This window comes from Leuresthes tenuis, unplaced genomic scaffold (genome assembly GCF_036924035.1).
Source record: "Leuresthes tenuis unplaced genomic scaffold, fLeuTen1.0.hap1 SCAF_15, whole genome shotgun sequence".
Taxonomy (NCBI): domain Eukaryota; kingdom Metazoa; phylum Chordata; class Actinopteri; order Atheriniformes; family Atherinopsidae; genus Leuresthes; species Leuresthes tenuis.
In genome coordinates this window covers 20,118,958-20,139,614 of record NW_027325369.1, presented here as the reverse complement: position 1 = coordinate 20,139,614, position 20,657 = coordinate 20,118,958, and the positions used below count along the sequence as shown (strand labels likewise).

The 20,657-nt window shown below is 42.0% G+C and overlaps 1 protein-coding gene across 9 annotated transcripts in view; it reads right to left on the bottom strand.

Moving 5' to 3' along the window:
• Positions 1 to 16,104: 16,104 nt before the first annotated feature.
• Positions 16,105 to 20,657, bottom strand: part of qkia (QKI, KH domain containing, RNA binding a) — a 61,110-nt gene continuing 56,557 nt past the window's right edge. Inside the window, exons 6-9 of one of the 9 annotated variants that reach the window (XR_011907686.1) lie at positions 19,640 to 20,080; positions 17,842 to 17,864; positions 17,601 to 17,675; positions 16,105 to 16,325 (exon numbers count right to left, since the gene is read on the bottom strand). Coding sequence is in view for 8 of the 9 variants with exons in the window: in XM_072365221.1 (XP_072221322.1) it covers positions 17,566 to 17,675; positions 19,640 to 20,080 (551 nt within the window). In the remaining variant the exon portion in view is untranslated. Of the gene's footprint in view, positions 16,326 to 16,819; positions 17,865 to 19,639; positions 20,081 to 20,657 lie in introns of those variants that run through there. The other 8 variants (XM_072365223.1, XM_072365227.1, XM_072365225.1 and 5 more) reach the window with 8 other exon arrangements.

The following is a 20,657-nucleotide window of genomic DNA, read 5'->3' as shown; positions in this document are numbered from 1 at the left end:
TCATCAGTTTTGCGTTAAAATGAAGAACCGCAGACAGTAAATACATATTTAAACAAGTTGTGTCTGACATTCTTTTCTTCTTTCCGTGAGACAAAGTGATGTTGGAGAACTACTGCGGCAGCATCTGTGTAGCAGGTAGGAAAAGAGCTGGATTGGCAGATACAGGCAAAATGGGAGACAGACGGAGATGCAGACTGTGATAAGAGCAGACTTGAACAAGCCTCTCTGTGGTCTCCACAGTGAACATAACCCAGACTTACTGTACCACCAGCAATGATAAGACTGTAAGAGGAGCAGGTACAAAGACCATGTATTGCTCTACAGGGTTTTCTGTGTTATTTTCCCAAAAGCGATTCAGGTAAATGTGCCTGTGCCTGTGAGAAAATAAGCAAGATACTTACTGATAATTTCACACTAAGATCAAAGGCTATAATAGAAAATCCTATCGATGAACGTAATTGTTGGTTGCAGCCTTATGATATATATGACAGCTGAGATCTTTTTACAGCACACTTCCTGGAATGAGCCATCAGTGAGGAAGGATAATCGATCAACTGACTAACAAAAAAAAAAGGTAAAAGTGAAAAAATAAATCAATGAAGATCCAGTTTCGGTCAAAACTTCCTACAATAGTGCAGAAAACATGATGTCCACGGCAACTCTGCTAACTGCTGCCAACGTCCTACTGTAATGCAACACATTTCACTAATGAATGCGTTTCTTTAATGGCACTGCTCCTATTAGTGACAACATCACTGTCAGAATTTATTGCTCTCTAAAGATAAAACAATCCCCTAATTATACAGGAAGTGAAGAGGGTTAGATTAAATGATTCCCAGTGCCACACCAGAATGTTCAGGATGTGTGAGCAAAGGATATACTTGAGCTGTGCCCTTTTTCTAAAAAAATCTCAAAAAACTCAGATTTATTCACATGTGATTAAAAGAAGAGAACCTGTGCATTTACTATAAAGTAATATGACCAACAATTTGTGACAGATAATTTTGTTTTTAAGTTGCTTCCTCCTGTTTAAACAGTCACTCAGCAGGGCGTTCTCATCAGTGACCAAGTCTTGCATTCCAGGCTGAAGCGGAGGCTGAGCTGCGTCCATGTAGCTGAAACCCAGCTGAGACCCAGAGGAAAAACGAACACTTTTGACAACGATATGGAATTTCAAAATCTGTAATCTCCTTCATTTGTTTAACTGTTAAACCTGCGAATTATCATTTTAAAAAAAAAATGTCGGCAGAGAGAAAATAGAAAAGCAGTCGGAGTGAAGTAGAATGAGATCAAATATGTGGTTGCTGCATCATGCTGCACTGATAAGTGTTGTATCAAATGGTGTTGAAATGCAGCACAACAAAAGCACTGGATCTTTGGCGTCAGCCTCGTTGATGGAGTTGTGCTTCCTTAATACACAGGAATGAATAAGTGGATGTGTGCTTCACCTCCAACATCTGCTACCTCTGCCATCAGCAGGTTCTCAAACATCCACTTGTGTACCACTGTGCCCTCATCTCTTTCAAATGATATAAAACATCTATCTCCCACAAGTTATCCCCGGTAATGAATTTTTTTAGACATTTGGCATCGAAACCAGATCACACAGTACCTTTTTAATACCTTCACAGCATGAGCTACAAATCTCTAACTTTCCTAATTTCACAAATTGCCCTACAATTATTTGTCCCTCCTGTGCTAATTACAGCTGTATCCATTAGGACCCCAGATGTAACAGGGTTATATTACACATCTCCATTTGCTCTCCATGGGCTCAACTGTTTAGAGCTGTGCGTAACAGTGACAGTCTGGTGCTACATTACAGCAGCCTGTGAAATTGATGCGGCTGTCGGCTTCAATTACAGACATGATGTCTTGGATCAGAGCAGTGGGGCCAGCATGGACAAGGAGCAAAGTAGAAGGAAAAGGTCAGAGGGACGAAACGTTGTGGCTGGGACTGAAGGGCAGCGGTGGAGGTGGGAGGAGAGGCCAGAGGGCGACAGTTGGTGTGAGGAGGTCGGGAGAGGAGCTGTGGTGGGTAAACACCTAGCTAAAGATAACAGAGAAAACTGATACTACAGATGACAGAAGAAGTTTAGCATATGGCAGTGTGGAGCCAGGGTGATGATGACGCTGTACTGGCATGCAAAATTTCAGGCACCCCTGCCTAAAAACTTCTGTTAACCCAACTGGAGCGACAGCTTTCAGATCCTGGAAAGGTCTACTACATACAAAAGAGAAAAAACAAATTCAAGTAAGACGCGTATTGGCAGAAAAACGTCTAAAACAAGCCTGATGCATTCTGGTGAGTTCTGTGGGCTGCTGAAATGAAAACAGAGCCGACTTTAGGGCGCAGGGTTTCATTATGGAGCGATGTGCTGGATCGATCATGCTTTGAAATTGAGCTGCAGCCAGCGACACGGGAGCCATTTATTAGGGGAGTGAAGACTAGATTAAAATGACTTCCAGAAATTTCTGGACATCACATCATCCAAACAAACAAAAATATATATGTATACTGCATATATAAAAAAGGATGATAGCTTCTAAAACAGTATAGTGGGCCTAAACTCACCTCGAAACACACAATAAACTACCGTAAAAGGTTCCAGCCAAAGGTCTTGTCATGGCAATCCCCCAGCCTAAAGATGATTGAAAATCTATGAATAGACCATCAAAGACTGCCAAAGAATGAGTCTGAACTAGAAGCTTTTTGCAGAAAGAATTGATGGAAGAAGATTCAGGATGCCCAGACTCTTGCCTCAAGACATTTTCCTTTTTTTTTTTTGGTATTTTGGAAAATTCAAGACTTTTTTTTTTAAATGTGTCATTTTTGATTCATGCTTTTGGAAGTCGGATCCTGTAGTACTCATTGAACTGTTCACAGTACGAGAAACTTTGACCACGAGTGCGACATCTTTTGCATCCCACTTTGCATTGAAAGGACCTCACTTAACATAATCTCGAGCTGATCTATATGGCTGCACCTGTGCTTTTACTCTGCAGCTTTTGCTGACTCTGTAGGAAAGTAAGCGGCTGACAGCCAAATGCACAAGAGGCCAAGTGCCGTTTTAATGAGAACAGCTATTGAAACAGAAGGTTGTATCACTACTTTTTGTGTTTAATTAATTCTGAAATATTCTCACATCCTTTTGAGTGCGGTTGGATAAAGACAGTTTAAAAATGGTACCACGTGTCTGCTGACACTGTGACTGAGAAACACATGTTAACAAAGCAAAGCGAAACACTTCTTCTCTTTTTTTATTGTGTGTGTGCTGATGATGGACCTGCATTCCTGAATGCCTGCCAGGCCAGAGTGTTGCGATTTAGTGCTGATGCAGATCTGACAAGACAGATTAATCCAAGACAGAAAGAAAAATAACATCCTTTCCCATGTTTACATCCCCTGCGAGCCCGTATTAATTACAGACACACTCAGGAAGCACAAATCCAGGAACAATGTCGTAATTTGTCTTCTTGAACACACACACGCACACGCACGCACCATGACATCCGCACATGCAAGAGTAAAATGGCACCATGCTAATGTGACATCTCTTCATGAGTCAGGGATGTGGATGAGATTATATGTGTGTACGTGGAGGTCTTACGCCTGGAAGTTCATTAGCGCCTTACCGCTCTGTGTGAAGCTGCTCGGCACAGAGCATCTCGCCAGGACCTCACTGGCGTGCTGCGAGCTCAGCCTGAGGGGAAAAACACCCAGTATGGAGGCGCATCTTTAACATAGAACACAAACATGATAGCATAAATATGAAAACAAATAATCCCAGAAGTTTCACCTGCCGTTTCCACTATATGACTGCGTATATCATTAATACTCAGACTGTCTCATTAATTGGTTCTTCTGCAGGTAAACCTACAGATGGTGTTTAAAGACTTGAAATGATTAAATTCTTACAGATTTTTGTACATTCTGAAACAGTTACAATCATGTAACTGAAACTACGCCAAAATGCTGAAGCAGTGTGTGAAAAACTAAGAATAAATATCTTCTAGAAGCACATTTAGCAACAGTAACTTGTTTTGTATATGACCTTATCGCTCTCTCACGCGGTTGCAGAGGAATGTTGCTTAATGTTGCTTAACTTCCTTGAGGTGGACATGCGTCAACGTCCTGCCACAGTATTTCAATCAGGTTGAGGTCTGGACTTTGGACCATTGCAACACCTCGACTCTTTTCTTTTTCAGCTGTTGTAGATTTGCTGCAGTGCTTTTTGCATTTCCCAATTTTTTTGGCCAACCTTTAGCTGTCAGACACATGGCCTCACAGCTGACGCGAGAATATCTTGGTATATGGAGCAGTTCATGGTGTCCATGTCCTGTGGCTGCAAAACAAGCCCGAATCATCAGCCCTCCACTGCCATGCTTGACAGTTGGTATGAGATGATATGCTGTGTCTGTTTTTTTCTAAACATTGAGCTGTATAATACATCATTTATTGCTGTTCAGGTATTTCAGATATCCTGTTGATGAAAGAGTTGAATGAACCCCTAAAAAAAAGACTACTCCTCAAGAAAAGGCACAATGTGTGTCATAGTTAATTAAAACAAAATCAGATAAGCAGACTCAGCTAAACTACAGAACTTAGTATGGAAGAGATCGACCGGTCATGTCTGTCAATTTGTGCATGGCACAGGAAATTTGTGGAGACGGGGACAGGGTTGGATAAAGGGAGGAGTGGGTGACCAAGAACAAAGGGATGGCCCAATTCCCTGGCAACCTCGCTCACCAGATATCACTCCCCTGGACTTCTTTCTATGGCGTTATTTTGAAGACAATGCGTATCGAACAAAGATAAGGGACATCACTGATCTAAAGCAAAAGATTACTGATGCAATTGCCACCGTTGATGAGGCTATGCTACAGCGAACATGGAAAGAATCGAGTACCGTCTTGATGTGCTTCGTGCAACTAATGGTGCCCATATAGAGGTGTATTAAATGAGTTAAAAACCTTCAATATCTACTCCTCATTTTGTAACAATTTCCACATATTTGTCTGTTCGTTTGCTTTTGTAACACCTTTTTAAGTTGTAAAGAGACTTTATGGACACCCTGCATATTTGACAGAATGTGTTTCCACAGGGGAGGATAACGTGGTGTTGGAGAGCGGCACTCTACTGGAGTTGGGTGAGACGCTGTGTGTGTTTGTGTGATTGAGCGTTGGGCCAGAGTGCAGCGAGACACAGGTGTATTAAATTGGGTCAGCCTTTTCATTTCCCAGGGTGAACACAGGCACACATGCATGCAGACAGCCTACGCACTAACAGTATTTTGTGCGATCGCTGATGCTAACACACATGCACTCAGACAGCATGCATGCCTGTGCACACACATCAAGTCACACTTCACAGATAAGTAAGATTATGGGAGTTATTTTTGCCGAGGTGAAGATTCTCAGGCTGAATCACACAGAGGAAGGGAGGCTGTTCCTTGGCTCAGTTTGTGACTGTGTTTATGTGTGTGTGTGTGTGTGTGTGTGTGTGTGTGGAAGTAATGTTTACACGGCTGCTGTGTTCTGAGATCAAACCTCTGGAGAGCCGAGTCAGAAGAAGGTCAACTCCCATCAAAGAGGCCTGGGCTTCCGTCAAAGCAAGCCAAGTTTAAGCTATGTGTGCTTGTGAGTCTGTTTTTATGGTGACCGCCCTTCCTGATGTTCACCTTCACATGACTGAACTCTGTCATGAAAGCAGCTTTGTGGCAGCAGCTACAACAATAAAGGAGGGTACAGTACACTGAAGATGAACAATAAGCAAAGAGGACAAAGTACAGAGATTCAAAGCAGTGCAGAGCTAGCCTGGATGCTACTTTTTCTTTACAGACTAAAGAGGCAAAAAAAGAGTTTGATTGCACATAATGAAAGGGCTTCAGGGAGCATTTTGAATATGAGAAGAAGCACAGAAAATGTGAATTATCATCTAAGAGAATGGACTGCTGCAGCTGCTGACAAGTGTACAATACAGTCATAATTAGGCATTTAGAAACATAAATGTGGAATAATTAGCTTAATTTATAATCATAATCTCTACAGGGTTCTATGGAAGATGGCACCACAAGTATGATTGTAGGTTTATTCATATTACCCAGTCCACATGCAAAATAAGAGATGGTACAGAGAAAAACACCATACAGCTATAGCCTCTAAAGGTTGAGCTGCACGATGCTGTTGTGGCTTCGTGGAGTCGCACGTACTCTAGGTTCCATACTTATTAATACATCTAAAAATGACTGATCTCATTTATCACCAACACATTTTGTAAACAAGCTGGTCCAAGTCAAGATGAGAAACCTCTGAGAGAACTCGTATCATCACTTGACTCCAGTGTGCCAGGTGTTAACAAGAAGCAGAGGACTGGTTGCTTAGTTGCAGGAAACGTATTAAAAGAAACGACCACTTTTTAAAGAACTTACCGAAAGTAACTCGTGATGAAAGGCGGCCATAATGGAGAGGATACACAAGAAGGGTGAAAACGTAAAAGGTATCCAGGCCTATGTACAAACTTTGGGCTAAATATAAAAAATTTAAAAAAAGAATGTGGATGTCCCAGAGGTTTACAAACCATCTGTCCAAAGAGCTTCTGTTTAAGGCTTCTAAAGAGGTGGAATGCTACATGAAAGTAAAATCAAACTGCATTAAAGTTGGAAAACATCCAATTTAACAGCCTGTTTTAACCTTAGTAGTACAACCTGTGTCTGCACATTCCCACAATGCTGAAATCATGTTTTTTTTTGTATATGGTGTTCACTGGAATTTGCTAAAGTCACAGATTTTTGCATTTCATTTGTCTGACAGGGCAGCATCAGATGGCAGCATCAGATGGATTTCTCCATCAAAAAGCAACAGCTAATGTTGCAGGGGACACCACTTCACTTCAAACCAGACCAAACCAAAACTTTCATCTACAGTACAGTACTTACATTTGACCTGACACAAATGCAGTATGTCATGGTTTATTTGCTGTGTGGGGGGACAGAAAGAGACAGATCTGGCACAGGATATCTCAGACCCAGACACGCAAACACACCTGTTAGACATTCCCCGTCAGCACTGGGTGACACAGCAGGCCTGCAGCACTCACACCTGTCGAGATCACTCAACGCTGAAACAGAGCAGGAGCAACAGAAAAGCCTTCTGCTCTGCAGAGGAAGATTCATCATTTTGTCCGAGCAGGAGCGGCATGACAGATGGTTCGGCAATTTGATTTTTTCTAGTGACACTTGTGCGTCAGTGTTTATGAGTGACAAGTGAAATGTCGACTGACCTTCTTTTTTTTCCCCCTCTCTCTCTTGTTATGAAGACATCCGAGCCAGAAGATATTGTGGTATATCTGCCTCCATCCCAGGATATGTTTTTTTAAGAGCTTTCCTTGGAAAGATAGATACCAGACCATGTAGTCACCTGTGCCGTTTGGTTCCAAGTGATGAATTTCACAAATGGTCCAAAATGACTTTCTTCTAGAAGAAATACCCTCTCTTGACACTAAATAAATAAAAGGGATGCCTTTTCTCTGTCTCAGTCTCTCAGCAGAGCTTGCAACACACAAAATCCAGCTGCTCGACTCTCACACAGCACAGGTGCCCAAAGAACTACGGAGTTTCATTTATCAATGTGAGCTTGAAACCTGCAACAACTGTGCCCTCTTAAACAACTTATAACACGCACGCACACACACACACACACACACACACTAAAGCTACCAGAGAGAAACAGCTGCACACTGATGAATGCCCTATATTCATTCCACAGGAAGCTGGTTCATCTGTCACCACTGATGCAACCCTTCCACTTTACCCTTTTACAACACATACACCAACTCCACTTCTCTTTTTCTGATTATACTCCCAGCTGGTCTCTGCGACAAATGCTCCTTTGATGCATCTTCCCGGGGGCCAAAACCACCCATCAGCACCCTCCTCCTCCACTTCTCTACTTCTTCTCACTGCCCTCTTCCTGCATGACATTAAAGCCCCCCCCCCCCCCTCCTCGTGAACTCCCCACTGACCTATTCAGTTGCAGCTCCGTTCTCCAGCGGGAGGATGAAAGAAGAAAGAGACGGAGAGAGGAAGATGTCCTGTCGTTCAGGGTGATTTCCTGCAGAGTTGTCAGTTTGTGCTGGAACGACAAGTCCACTTCAAACCCTTTTTGTTTTTGCAAATCTATTACCAAAGAGGAAACGTAAATGTGGACTCGTGCACTGCTTCGACCAAGTCACGTGGCCTGGCTTCTGAAGTTTTGTATTGATCTAAATGAGAAATGTGCCGTCGCTGTCAGCGCAAATTATAAATGACTGCAGATAGATTTAGACACAGCGGCAGCGTGATATAAAGGATTATCAGGGTAAATACTCGGAGGACTGCGTGGCAGCCTATAACAAACATCTTACAGAAGCAAGAAAAAGAGAGAGACTCCGTGTTTTTATTGAGTTTGACTTTTCGTGTGCTGGAAATATCAAGTGACACTTAACATCCGGTCGGTGTGTGCACAAAAACCAAATACAGAGACCAGATTAAAGTGGAAGTATACATACCTTCAGTCATGCTGATGGGATTATGCACGTTTCCAGTCTCCAGCCCTTGCGGTGATTATATTTAGATGGCAACCGGCACTCGCTGAGATATTTTGGTTTGCACGTCTGTTCATGCCTTTTCTAAATATTACGGGCTGTCGCCTACATCTGACAGGATGTCATTAAATATAAACCATGAAGTTTTGCTACAATTATGGCTTTATTAACTCCAAATTTACTTCACTGCTCAGGGGCCGCAGACTTCAATATTTACGCAGAAATAATTCTATCCATTTAACCAAACAGGTCAAGTATTAAAGTGCTACCCCCTCTGAAAGTAAAACCTTGACGAAAGCAAGAAAAACAATGGCCACAGAATGTAATTTTATTAGAAAGAATACGTACAACACACGGAAACCCCCTTCCTTCTGACCAATGAATGCACAGTATGCTATCCAACGAAGGGAATTAGACCTTTGGAACGTTTTAAAAGGTTGACATCAAATTTATCCAGAGAGACTCCGGAAATCTTAATTATGTTAATAAAATTATACTCGATAGGCAATTGGAGTTGTTGAGCAAGGCACCATCTGGTATCCGAACACGTGTCCGAGATCAGTTCAAGTCTGCTGGTGGAGGCGTGACACAATTTACGAGAATCCAAGTTGGCACTCTTAATTTCCACTGACGCATGACTGATTGAAATGTGGACGTCCACACAGACGCGTGCACACGCGGCTCATTGGTTTTGACGTGGAGCTTTTAGCGACCTCCACGATGAGGTCGCAGCAAGGACGAGACGACACTTCACTGTGTAGTATCAGGCTTTGTAAAAATAGATCTGACTGAGCAGTATCGCTTCTCGGTTTACAAGATAAGTGATAAGTTTTAACCCACTGCTTCTTGTCAGCTGTCACGCATGAATGCCAGAGGTGCAAAAAAAAGAAAAAAAAAGCGGACCAGAGCGGGGTGAAATATATGTGCGAAGCTCTTTCTCAAGCCAGATGCTAAAAGTCGGTTTCAAGGCTAATTTAATGCTCGAATCGCCCCTCTTTGTTTTTATTTCCTCAGGCGCGCACCTACCTTGAAACTCCCAGCAGCTCCAAGAAAAGACGTCATCGCTAAAGAAGCAAAGGACGAGTCCAGGTAGAGCAGTCACAGGGAAGCTTGTACATATGGTTCTTTATTGCACACTTGACAATTTTGCTCTCCTTTTTCTTTTCTCTTTTTTTCTTTTTTTTTTTTTGGCGTGAGCAACAAAAACTGGCATTACATGGTTGACACCCTGTTAAAAAAAAAAAAGAATCTAACCTCCCATTAAAAACAAAAGTAACACAAAACAAGATCTGACATGAAAAAAACAAACTTACAACTCCACAAAAAAAAGAAAAAACTCACACAGATATTAGTGCACCACTATATGAACGAGGAACTTACAGTAATATAATCATACTTGAATAGTTTTATGAAAGATAATCGTTTATAGTATTAACTGCATGTGCATCACTGTCAAAGAAAGACCAAAAAGAAATAATCCAGTGGGGCTAAAATGTTCTCATTCTGTATTTTGGTAGCTTTGACCATTTATAACCACCTGAGTGCTACATCTCTGAGAAAAATACTGACTGGTTAACCTGCCGTTTAAACTTGTCCGAGGAATGTTTGTTAAAGAGAAGAAACAACTAAATACTGACAGGTGAAAAGGCAGTTAGAGTAGGCAAAGCCCCCGAGAACTCTGCATACTGCTGCCATACTGCTGCCATACTGGGGCCCAGTCAGAGAGAGGAAACAGCTCTCAGTGGATCGAATCCAGTCGAAAACAGGATCCATTAAGCCAAAGTTTAATGAGGGTGGGAGGAGAGACAAACTTTTTCTTTTTTTTGGGGGGGGGGCAGGGTTTTTAGTTGAAAACAAACAAAAGTGTTCCGGCTTTTAGGCTCAACAAAAAGGTTTCGGTGCGATAAAGGGAGACAGAAAAATCGGCACTTGTGTGAGAAAGTACAAAAAAAAAAAAAAAAAAGAAATCATTGCCTGATTTCAAGGATAAAAAAAGGCACTTTTTTTTCAGGCAATGTTTGTTGTGCGCTGTGCTTCAGGGAATAAACTTGGTGCCACGAGAAAACTTCCACCAACTCAGGGCGAAAAAGTGTTAACACCCCCCCACACACACACAAAAAAGAAAAAAACTGCTACTGGACGGATTTGAGCTGAGGTTAGCGGTACAAAGGGTGGGGGGGTGTAAAAAAAAAAAACTAAAAACACATTAAAAGCAAAAATATCTGACAAGACAAAATGGACAAAGTTAAAAAAAAACAAAACAAAAAAAAAACTATTTTGCTGCCTTTAATCTCATTTCTGCATCTGCCTGCTGGTGTAAAAGCAGGAGTTTCAGGTGAGGAGGGGGGGGGTGAGGGAGGAGGGAGGGGGAGCACCCGTCTTCAGATCAAAGACAACAAAAAAAAAAGTTAATTTCAGAGAGGAGAGGTGTTAAGTTTGATGTTAGACACTTTCAATTTTTTTGCTCTGAGCTTGCGAAAACAAGAAAAAGAATCGCAACACTTTAGGCCAAGTGTTTGTTGTGCAGATTAAAAGAGTGGGCGGGGTGCTGGTGGTGGTGGGGGGGGGGGGGGGGCACTCAGTGGGTTAAAGTAATATCAGGATTAATAAAGTTAATCTTTTGTGTATCAGTGTCAAAACCCCGAATTAGTGGAAGGAGGAAGAAAGCTGAATGAACCCAGGGACGAGTGCACTGACAGTTGGAGGAAGAACCCGCCCTGGCAGAGCTCCACACACACACACACAAAAAGAGGACCCCCCCCCCCCCCACGCCCCACCCCAAAAAAAAACAATAAGTAGTGGCTCGCTGAAGCCATATCAGCATTTTACACAGAAAAACAAAAAAAAAAAAAACTGAGGTTTGTTTTGATCCCAAAGCACTTAATATTGGCATGAACTGGTCTGTGCGAGTGCTGAAAAGCTCCCAAACGGCCCAGTATTAGCAGCTGCATCAATAAGCTGAAAGGGGAGAAGTGTTCGCTGGACAGACAACAGCTGGATAGAACTGTAACGCTGCCATCCACACACAGCAAGCCACGGATGCAAAGAAAGAGCGACAACTTTTAGACTTCAACTGTCTACAAACGTGCCCCGAGTGTCATTTGTAAATAACTCCCTACATTTATGCCGTGCGATGAGATGTTCTGCTCTACATATTCACAGTCAAATTAATCCTTTTGAGATGACTAATGTGCAGCATTTTTTTTGCACAGATAGTGATTAGCGCTGCACTAACTAATGGTTAGAGAAAGGCCGTTTGTCAGAAATGTGGTTTTATCTTCAGGGATTATGGGGTTTTTGGACTTTGAGAGTAACCCGCGTGCAGATAAATCTCCCCATTAATGCCTCGTTCAAGGGAGAAATGCTCCAACCCAGAAGTTAACCAGCGACCTCCAGCAACGTGCAGCTTATACACCAAACACACACACACACACACACACACTTCCTGCCGCTTCACAGGGGAGGGGAGGGGAGGGGGGGTCAGTGACACAGAAGGACAGGACAACTAACAGAGGAGCCGTCTCCAAGAGAGACGACGAGACACAGCATCAGTGCTGGAACGGAGCGGGGCGAGTATAAAGAGTGTCAGCAGAGAGTGGCGTGAGGGACAACTCGTGCAGTTTCCAGTTAGGTTGTGTGTTGCATGTGTCTCGTGGTGGTGTGTGGAGCGCGTGCGCACAGATGACTGCCGTGTGTGTGTGTGTGTGTGTGTGTGTGTTTATGTACTGTGCTCGTCAGCGGAAGTTGTGGCCAGACACTGGTTTTAATCGTGTTAGTCCGTGAACCAGACCGAGGTAACACATTCATGAAACTGGTTAAAAACACAAGACAAAATATCAGCAAAGTTAGTAAAATTCTTACTAAGAATGTTTTATTAAAATAAATGCCAAGAGGTTAATAAGAAAAATAACAGCATACACCATGAAAACTAAATGCAAGCATGTAAAAATACTTATGACAAGAAAACTAATAAAGTAGCTAATGAGTTAAACAAGCTGGGAACTGGCAAGAAAAACAAAATATAACAGGGAAAAGGCAACACTCCCCACAAGAGACAGTTTAAGGTGTAGAAGAGGTGGGGAGGGTGGGGTGGGGAGGAGGGGACAAAGAGAGGGCCATTTTAAGGGGTTGCAGTGGGTTTCATTTCAAATAAAAGTAAAGGAAGAAAAAAACATAATAAAGCACTCAGAAACATGATTAATATACATATAAAATGAGATTAGAAAAATACATTATAAACCTGTAACAATGGCTGTTAATTACATTATCATACATGTAGTAGGCAGGCCAGAGAGAATACGGTAGGTATAGAGTCAACCTTTCACCTGATGGACTTATCCAGCCTTTTTTTTTATACAATGACACAGCAAGTTGTAACATTGCAGAGGGAATTTTCTTAATACTGTCTGATGCTGAATTGCCATCCCTTGCTCCACTTTAATATTGCATTTCAATTTAAAATAATAACACTGAAAAAGAAAATTTCATTGACCTTTCGGGCGTAACAGCATGATGAAAGAGCTATGAATAGAAAAAGAAACTGCCAAAAGGTTACATTGGGTCTAAGAGTTCCTCGATTTTCATATTATTTCACCTTCCAGCGATAAGCCGTCAGTTGTTTCAATAACTGAAAACTGTTTGGCTGTGAAACAGTTGCTCGTTTCATTATCCAGCGCTTCATTTGCCCATTAGAAATCTCATTATCGTATTGATAGTTTGTGTTCAGATCGACGAGGAGACACACGAGACTGGATGCGTTCAGTTTTCAGCTGTTGAAACAAAGCGACGTACCGCCGACGGGGGGACGGGGGGGAGGGGGGGGGACACAACGCCACTCTCCTGTCCATTCCCTCGAATGTTATGTATTTTTCTCAGCTCACGATCAAAACATGTTCTGGCAGACAACTGGGTCTCTAATGGCAGTTCAATTTGTTCTAGGAAGTTAAGTCACAGTCACCAAAAATCAAGACAATATTTCATGTGATCATTTAAAATCTAAATAAGAAAAGACAAAGAAAACCTGCTCACACAGCAGAGTAAAGGGCCATCAAGTAAAGGAAAAGAAAAGAAAAAAAACTCATTTCAGGAAGACAAAACCATGGCACATATTTTAGCTGGTCAAAACGACTGCTATTCTTTTTGCATAGAATAACTGCGGCGGCGCCCTGCCGTGGCGGACGCCGCCGTGCTCGACTACTCGGAGCGTGTAACACTAGCCGTTCCTCTCTGCGCCGTCTTGGTGGGTGCTGGATATTATTGAACACAACTGGAGTACTAGAAAACAGAAACCGCTGTCGATAAGGCACTTTTTGATTTGATCCTTTTAGGCGTCTTGTCTCGCTCTGATCTCGCCAGCTTTTCCCGAGTTTTTTTTCTCTTTTTTTTTTTTCTCCAACGACTGTTTTGGTCTTGGTCTTCCTGTTCCGATCATGTTCGGGGTCACGGTGCGGCTTCTCCTCACCAACTCAGTTTTTCTGTTTTCTTCTATATACGGTTTGAAACTTTTTCTTCTTTTTTTTTTTATTTGAATTTTTTTGATTTTATAACTGCAAGTAAAGTATCAAAAGCTAAAATTGCCAAAAATAGATTTTTCAATTTTTTCATCTCCAGCACCCTGTAAAATTATCTGTTTTTTGTTCTCTTCTGTATTTGTATATGCAATGACAGATATCTACAATTTTTATATATTTATATATATATATTTACATATATATATTTACATATATATATGTAAATATATATACATAAAAGACGTATGTATAAAGCAATTTGAACAGGCAGGCATGGCTTTCACATCCTATTTTTTCTTGAGAGAGTTGAACAAAAGATTGTGGGCTCAGACTATGATCAGAGGGAGGTGTGACACATTGTGGATGCACTTTTGGATGGTTTTGGCATGTGTTCAGTTTCACTAGTAAAACAATAATAATACGCAGGAAGGCTCAGATAATGCCGACCTTATGCCCCCAACTTACACAAAATAACTGGAGTTCAAAACAAAAACAAAATCGACACCAAAAATAAAAATAAATGATCAGACTTTGAGATGAAAAAGTAAAAAGAAAAAAAAAAAAAAAAGAAACAAAAAAGATATAAATGCTTGCTTCTCAACGTAACTCATGAAACAACTCAATATAGAAGCCGGGTCTCATGAAAAAATCCTTTATGTACAGATCTTCAAAGTGTCCTAACCCCATAGCAATGCGCTGTAATTGAGTAGCGTGTTAATTTAGTGTTAATTGCCTGTGTTCAGCCCAGAAAAACAAAAAAAACAAAAACATCTGACTGGCTGTCCGCACCAAAAAGTTCACACCCTTCCAAACTCCAAAATCACAAAGAGAGCCCTCTGTGAGACAGATGCATAACTGCAGATATATATTTCACTGGAAAACCCTTTGGCTAAATATGCACACAATACTTTTTTTTCCTTTTTTTTTTTTGCGTCTTTGTGATCACAGCTCAGCTAAACTCATTGAGATATTCTTCTGAATACATCAGGCACTGTATAGTGGATGTAGTGTGGATGGGGGTGTAGCAATGGTCAGTAGCTTATAAGCACTGCCCCAATGTCCCCAAAGCCTCAGCACACCCTACTTTCATTGTAGTTTTTAGTTAAACACACACACACACACACACACACAAACGCGCACACAGACCCATCAACCCAAGTATTGACCTTCCCACCTTGCCTTCCGTAACTTTAAGTTTCTGCAGCCTGCCTCAACATGAGATTTTGATTTCTGGAGATAACCATCTGCTTCGTTTTAGCTCGTCTACTTAAGCAAAGGTCATTAGTCAAATATGAACAGAAATAAAAGGAAAAATAAAAAATAAACTAAATCAAGTGGAGAAAATGACTCAAAAGAAAAGCATTAAATCAAGACAGAAGAAAAAAAACAAACACATAAATCATAAAAAGCTCCTTCTGCAATCATTTCAGCCATGCTTTGTAAAAATAAAAAAAAACAGACAGAAAGCTGTTTAGAGGGGCACACCCAGAATGTGTCAGCTCATAATTACAACGTAGAGCTCAACAACTAAAATACATGTGAAAAATGACAGAAATTAAACAAGTTAATATGAGCGCATGTTCTCCTTCCTTCTGGTTCTTTTTCTCTCACAGTAGGTGGGTGTTTGAACGGGGGTGGGAGCCAATAGGGGCTCTTACAAATATGCTTTGAGCGGGGTGGGGTTTGGGCGTTTTGAGGGTGATGTCATCACTCTGAAACCAAATGGTCTGCGTCACACACTGTTGATGTTGAACTTGGACTAAAACAAAGTGAGGTCACCAAATCAGAGCAAGTCGGGGATTCGGGGGGCTGGGGGCGTCTTTATTGCTATATAATTCAGTGCAGATTTAGGAGTAAAACCACAAACACATCCACCCAGCACATGATTCATGAAGAAAAAGAAAGAGAAAGAATGGGAATTGAACTCAATGAACAGAGGGAGAAAAAAAATGAATAATACACAACTTTGTTGGGGTTTTGTTGTGTGTTTCAGTGAAGATTCTGCGTTGGTTTCTACTTTTTTTTTTCTTTTTTTTTTGTCAGAACGTGTTAGGGTAACTGTACGGGCAGGCGCCTCTCTCTCTCTCTCTCGCTCTCTCTCTCTCACTTGCGTCCGAGAGGCTAGCAAAAGGCAATTACCAGTTAACTGATCAGCAGGCAGGCTTGGGGCGGCTCGTCATTGGGTGAAGAGTTCAGAGGTCAGAAGGTCATGTGTTAGTTGCCGGTGGCGGCTAGGTGGTTAGAAACAAAAACAAAACAAACAGAAAAAAAAAAGATAGAAAGGATATTAGTGTCAGCAAGAAGAGACTGGAATGACATCATTTTAACAATAAAATGAATGCAATCTCTCATGTGCCCCCCCCCACCACCCTGCTCCCAATCCCTCTGCCGCTACGTGATGAACCCGGCTAATCTCATTAGAATCATGACGTTGTCACGTCATGATCCCAAACTGCTAAAGCCCCACCCTGAATCAGCTAGCTTGGTGGTTTCATTAAAGCAGCACATTGCCCCCGAAAAAACCAAAAACTCAGAAGCAAAGAGAGGTCGAACAAACAAAATAAATCAAATAAAGAAAACAAACTAAGCAAAACTCTAGTGTTTTAGTGTCTTTAAAGTTGGAGTGCAAGTTACAAACAGTGTGAGTAGTGGTAAAAGTAACTAAAGTTATATGAAGGATAACTGTGACTAGTGTTAAATGTGCAATGAATAGATGAATCAATACTTTCTGATTCTTTCTCTTTATTTAGCAGTATATTTTTATATAATATAAATATACACAAAACCATAAATACATTTGATATAAAATGCTCAAATATAAAATGACAGTACCTCATGTACAACTGAAATATTAAAAAAAATGTATTTAGCTTCATTTCAATATATTTGCAATACACTGGTGAGAATGCAAGCTACCTCAGCTAATGTCTGTGCGTGTCTATCCTCCGTAGAAAAATAAAAATCCCAAATCAATTTGACTTCTATGGTGAAATGGTGCCTGGTAGCAGCATGGCTGCTTGTCTTCTGCCTGCTGTCTCTCAGATACAGTATAGAAAGGCTTCTCCTTTGTCTTTGCTCCTTATGAGCCCAGGAGATAAATCATGTATGGGAACAAGCCTGCCCCATTTTTAGGCTCTAATCTCACATCAGAGGAATGTCATTATACACCTCAAACACTGCCTGCAAATTATTTACCTGTCCTGGCTTCACAGCTGCGTGAACTGCAAACCTCTTAAGATCACTTTTGCCTGAGCTTTGACATATACACAGTCTGCACAAACTGTATATGTTAAGTACTAAATGTAAACAAAATGTGCATACCACAGTCAACCATTTAGCTGGTGTGTGGGTGTATTGGGTAGGAAAGGTGGTGAGGGAAAAGGAAAACAAATAATACAATACAGACAATATACAATTTCCCAACTAAGGCATTGAGGCATAGTAGGCATAATAATCATTGAAATGCATCAGTCAATAGCAAAGTGTAGCTAAGAGACTAAACTGACCTCTGTCAGCGGTCACAATCCTTTGGTAAGGATGGACCCGCGTGTCATGCCGTCTCACTTTAGTAGCCATTGCACCTAGATTGTAACAGGTCCACAAGGTTAGAAACCATTCACTTCGAGGAGGGGAGAAACAGTCATCTTTTACAGTAACAACATTCACATTTTAACCATTATGATTTATAATGCTTGGATTATACAACAATACACAAAACGTAATACAGATTATAGTACATATACACACCACAAGTCTTTTTCTTTTCTCTTCTTACATGTAGAAAAAAGGAGTAGAAAAAAATAATACATCTTTTTGGAGATTTGCTTGGTACTTTAAAAATGCATAACTTAAGTACTAAAATTCCACAGTGCTCAGTTATACGGGGACTCTCTGAAAAGGGGGCAGGTAAAGGGAATGGGCTTCTGGGCTGTCTAGAAAAATAATGTGATTCTTCCTGTGGGATCCCACAGGGGAACTGAGAGAAATTTGTCTCTTTATTTTGAAAGGTGGGGAAATCCAATACAGCTCTGATGGTAATTGAATAGTGGCAGACACCACCTGCCTCTCCCTCTTTCCTTCATTTTCTCTTTCCCGCTTTCGCCATTTCTCTCCAGGTCAATCTGCTCACTGATGGCAGAGGCTGTCATTTCCCTCCTAAATTTGTCACAACTGATTTCTTTCTACACTGCACTGCACTGGTTGACACGGCTTCATATACATGACAAAAAAAACAGTGTGTGTGTGTGTGTGTGTGTGTCACAGTATGTTTAAGTCTTACAAAAATGTGATGTGTAGGAATTAAGAATCACCAGAAGAAGAGGGGCCTTGTGAGAGAACCTGTCCTGGCATTGAGAAGAGTGGATCTAGGCTGATGACTATGCAACTACCGAAACTATTCTGAAGCAGCAGATGGCCTACCATTATCTCACACTCAGAAGTAGACAGTGCCTGGATACAGTAGCGCGTGCTGCCGAGCCAAGTTCACAAAAGTGTGCGAGTATGAGAGTCAGTGTGTTCCACAGGGCCCCATGTTGCTGAAGGCACCAATCGATAGTGTGAGTAAATAAAATGCACTAAGCTGGTGTAACCCTGCAAGTTAAAGAGAGAAAAGCCAGTCAGCTGGCCCTGTCTGTTCTACACATGCCTCCCAGAGGCACCTCAGATACACAGGTCAGCTAAAATCACACTTGTGTCTGCTGCTGCCACATGATGCCATGGTAAACATCAAAGGAGTACGGTGTCAGACATTAAGCTGGACACAAAGTGGCAAAGCCTCTTCTGTTTCAGCAGGGAAAAAGCTATACTTTTGATAACAGCCTAAGAACAACACGTGGTGCACATTACAGGCTATTTTTTCCACTATGTACAGTTGTCTCTTTGGTAGCAGATGTGTTGATGTACGGACCTTCATACTGAACTATACTGACAGAAACGAAGAGGAATGTTGGGTATAAGCACAGAGGCCTCGAGTTCAAGAGGGGTGAAGCTAAGACAATGGAGAGAAGGAAAGAGGACGAAAAGCGGGAAGGCTGTGGGAATTTAATGAACATCCCCAGTGGGAGTGAGAGAGGGACTATCTGGAGGCATCAAGGCCTGCCTGCAGAGAACGGCACAGAGAAATGATTTCAAAAGCTGCAGAAATCCTAGGGGATCTGCCGCTAGACTGAATATGCCTCTAGGCCAGTGCATGAAAGGGTAAGAGGGCAGGCTGCTTGTTTGAGTGCGTGTCTGCCAGTCTGCCTCAGTTTACATTGAGGCAAGTATTCCCATAAACATTACAGAAAAGAGGCACTGTAGACCTGAGAGCGCATTCATTTGGTGAGAGTGTAACTGAAACAGTGAAATAACCTTAGTCAAGAGAACAAAGAGACTTTTAACAGCCTAGCCCTCACAAGCTAAATTTTGCCCCCCTTTCGGCTTTCAATATAAACTGTGGTGTCCATATAAGCCACACTGCTGGTCATCCCATCACCAAGAGCTTCACGAGCACATCCACCCTGTGAGTTTGTTTGTTTTGATCCTCAGGTGGACACAACATATTTACCTTTCAACAAGTCCTGACTGTGGCTCATGGAAGCCGCGTCCAGCACCCCAGCTCCGGGGTAAAACAAGCCGCCCTCCTGTCCAGGCTGGCTAAAGTTGGCCGCTGTACCTGCTGCACCTATGCTTCCCCAGGCTCTCTTACCTAGAACCCCACTGTGCTCGATGGGGTACTCCAGCAGGGAGGTGGGTGCCAAGGTGTAAGGGTACTCGTAAGGGGTGGTGTAGATTAGCCCAGCTTCCGGTGAGGGAGGCACCAGGGTGGGGGTGCCATTGGGCAGCATGGCAGCCATCTGAGAAGGCCGGATGAGGTTCATTATGGGGGCCCCAGCTTGTGTTGGGGGTCGGAGTGCCTGATGAGGCAACACCTGACCAGTAGGGGCCGCTATGAGGCGGGGGCCCTGAGCGGCAGCTGCCGCCGCTGCAAGAGAGAACGCAAGGGTGGCTGCCATAAGCAAGAGAGCAAAGGACAGGTGTAGAGAGAAAGAGAAAGGACAAGAAACAAAGTGTAGTGTTGTTGATCATTTTCACAGATGAACAGCGAAGGGGGAAAATACAAAGGAGGAAAAGAAAGGAGAGGAGGAGAGAGGAGGAGGAGAAGAGAGGAGGAGAGAGGAGCAAAAGGGAAAATTAGTCCATGCAATGATCATGGTGGGGATCCACAAAAGCGACTATCTGTTGCAAAAATAAAATCAACATAGCAAAAGAAAATTGTAAAAACCCACATACCAAAACACAAAAAGCACATAATACAGCTGTCATCCCAATGCAATTGAAGCGTACCAATCACCACAGCAACTATACATTCATCTAATGGAAATAGCACAGGTGAGGTCAATGACGCACATGCCAACATTAACAGAGCTGTTGACTGCATATCGCAGGAGGCAGTTTGCACAATTGAATTTTGAACTTGTCATACGAAGGTTAGTGTAGTAACATATTAAACTTTTGAGTTGTTAATGATTTAAAGAAATATTGATCTTTAACACAGTCAGCGGTCAATTTCTGTTGGATGTGAA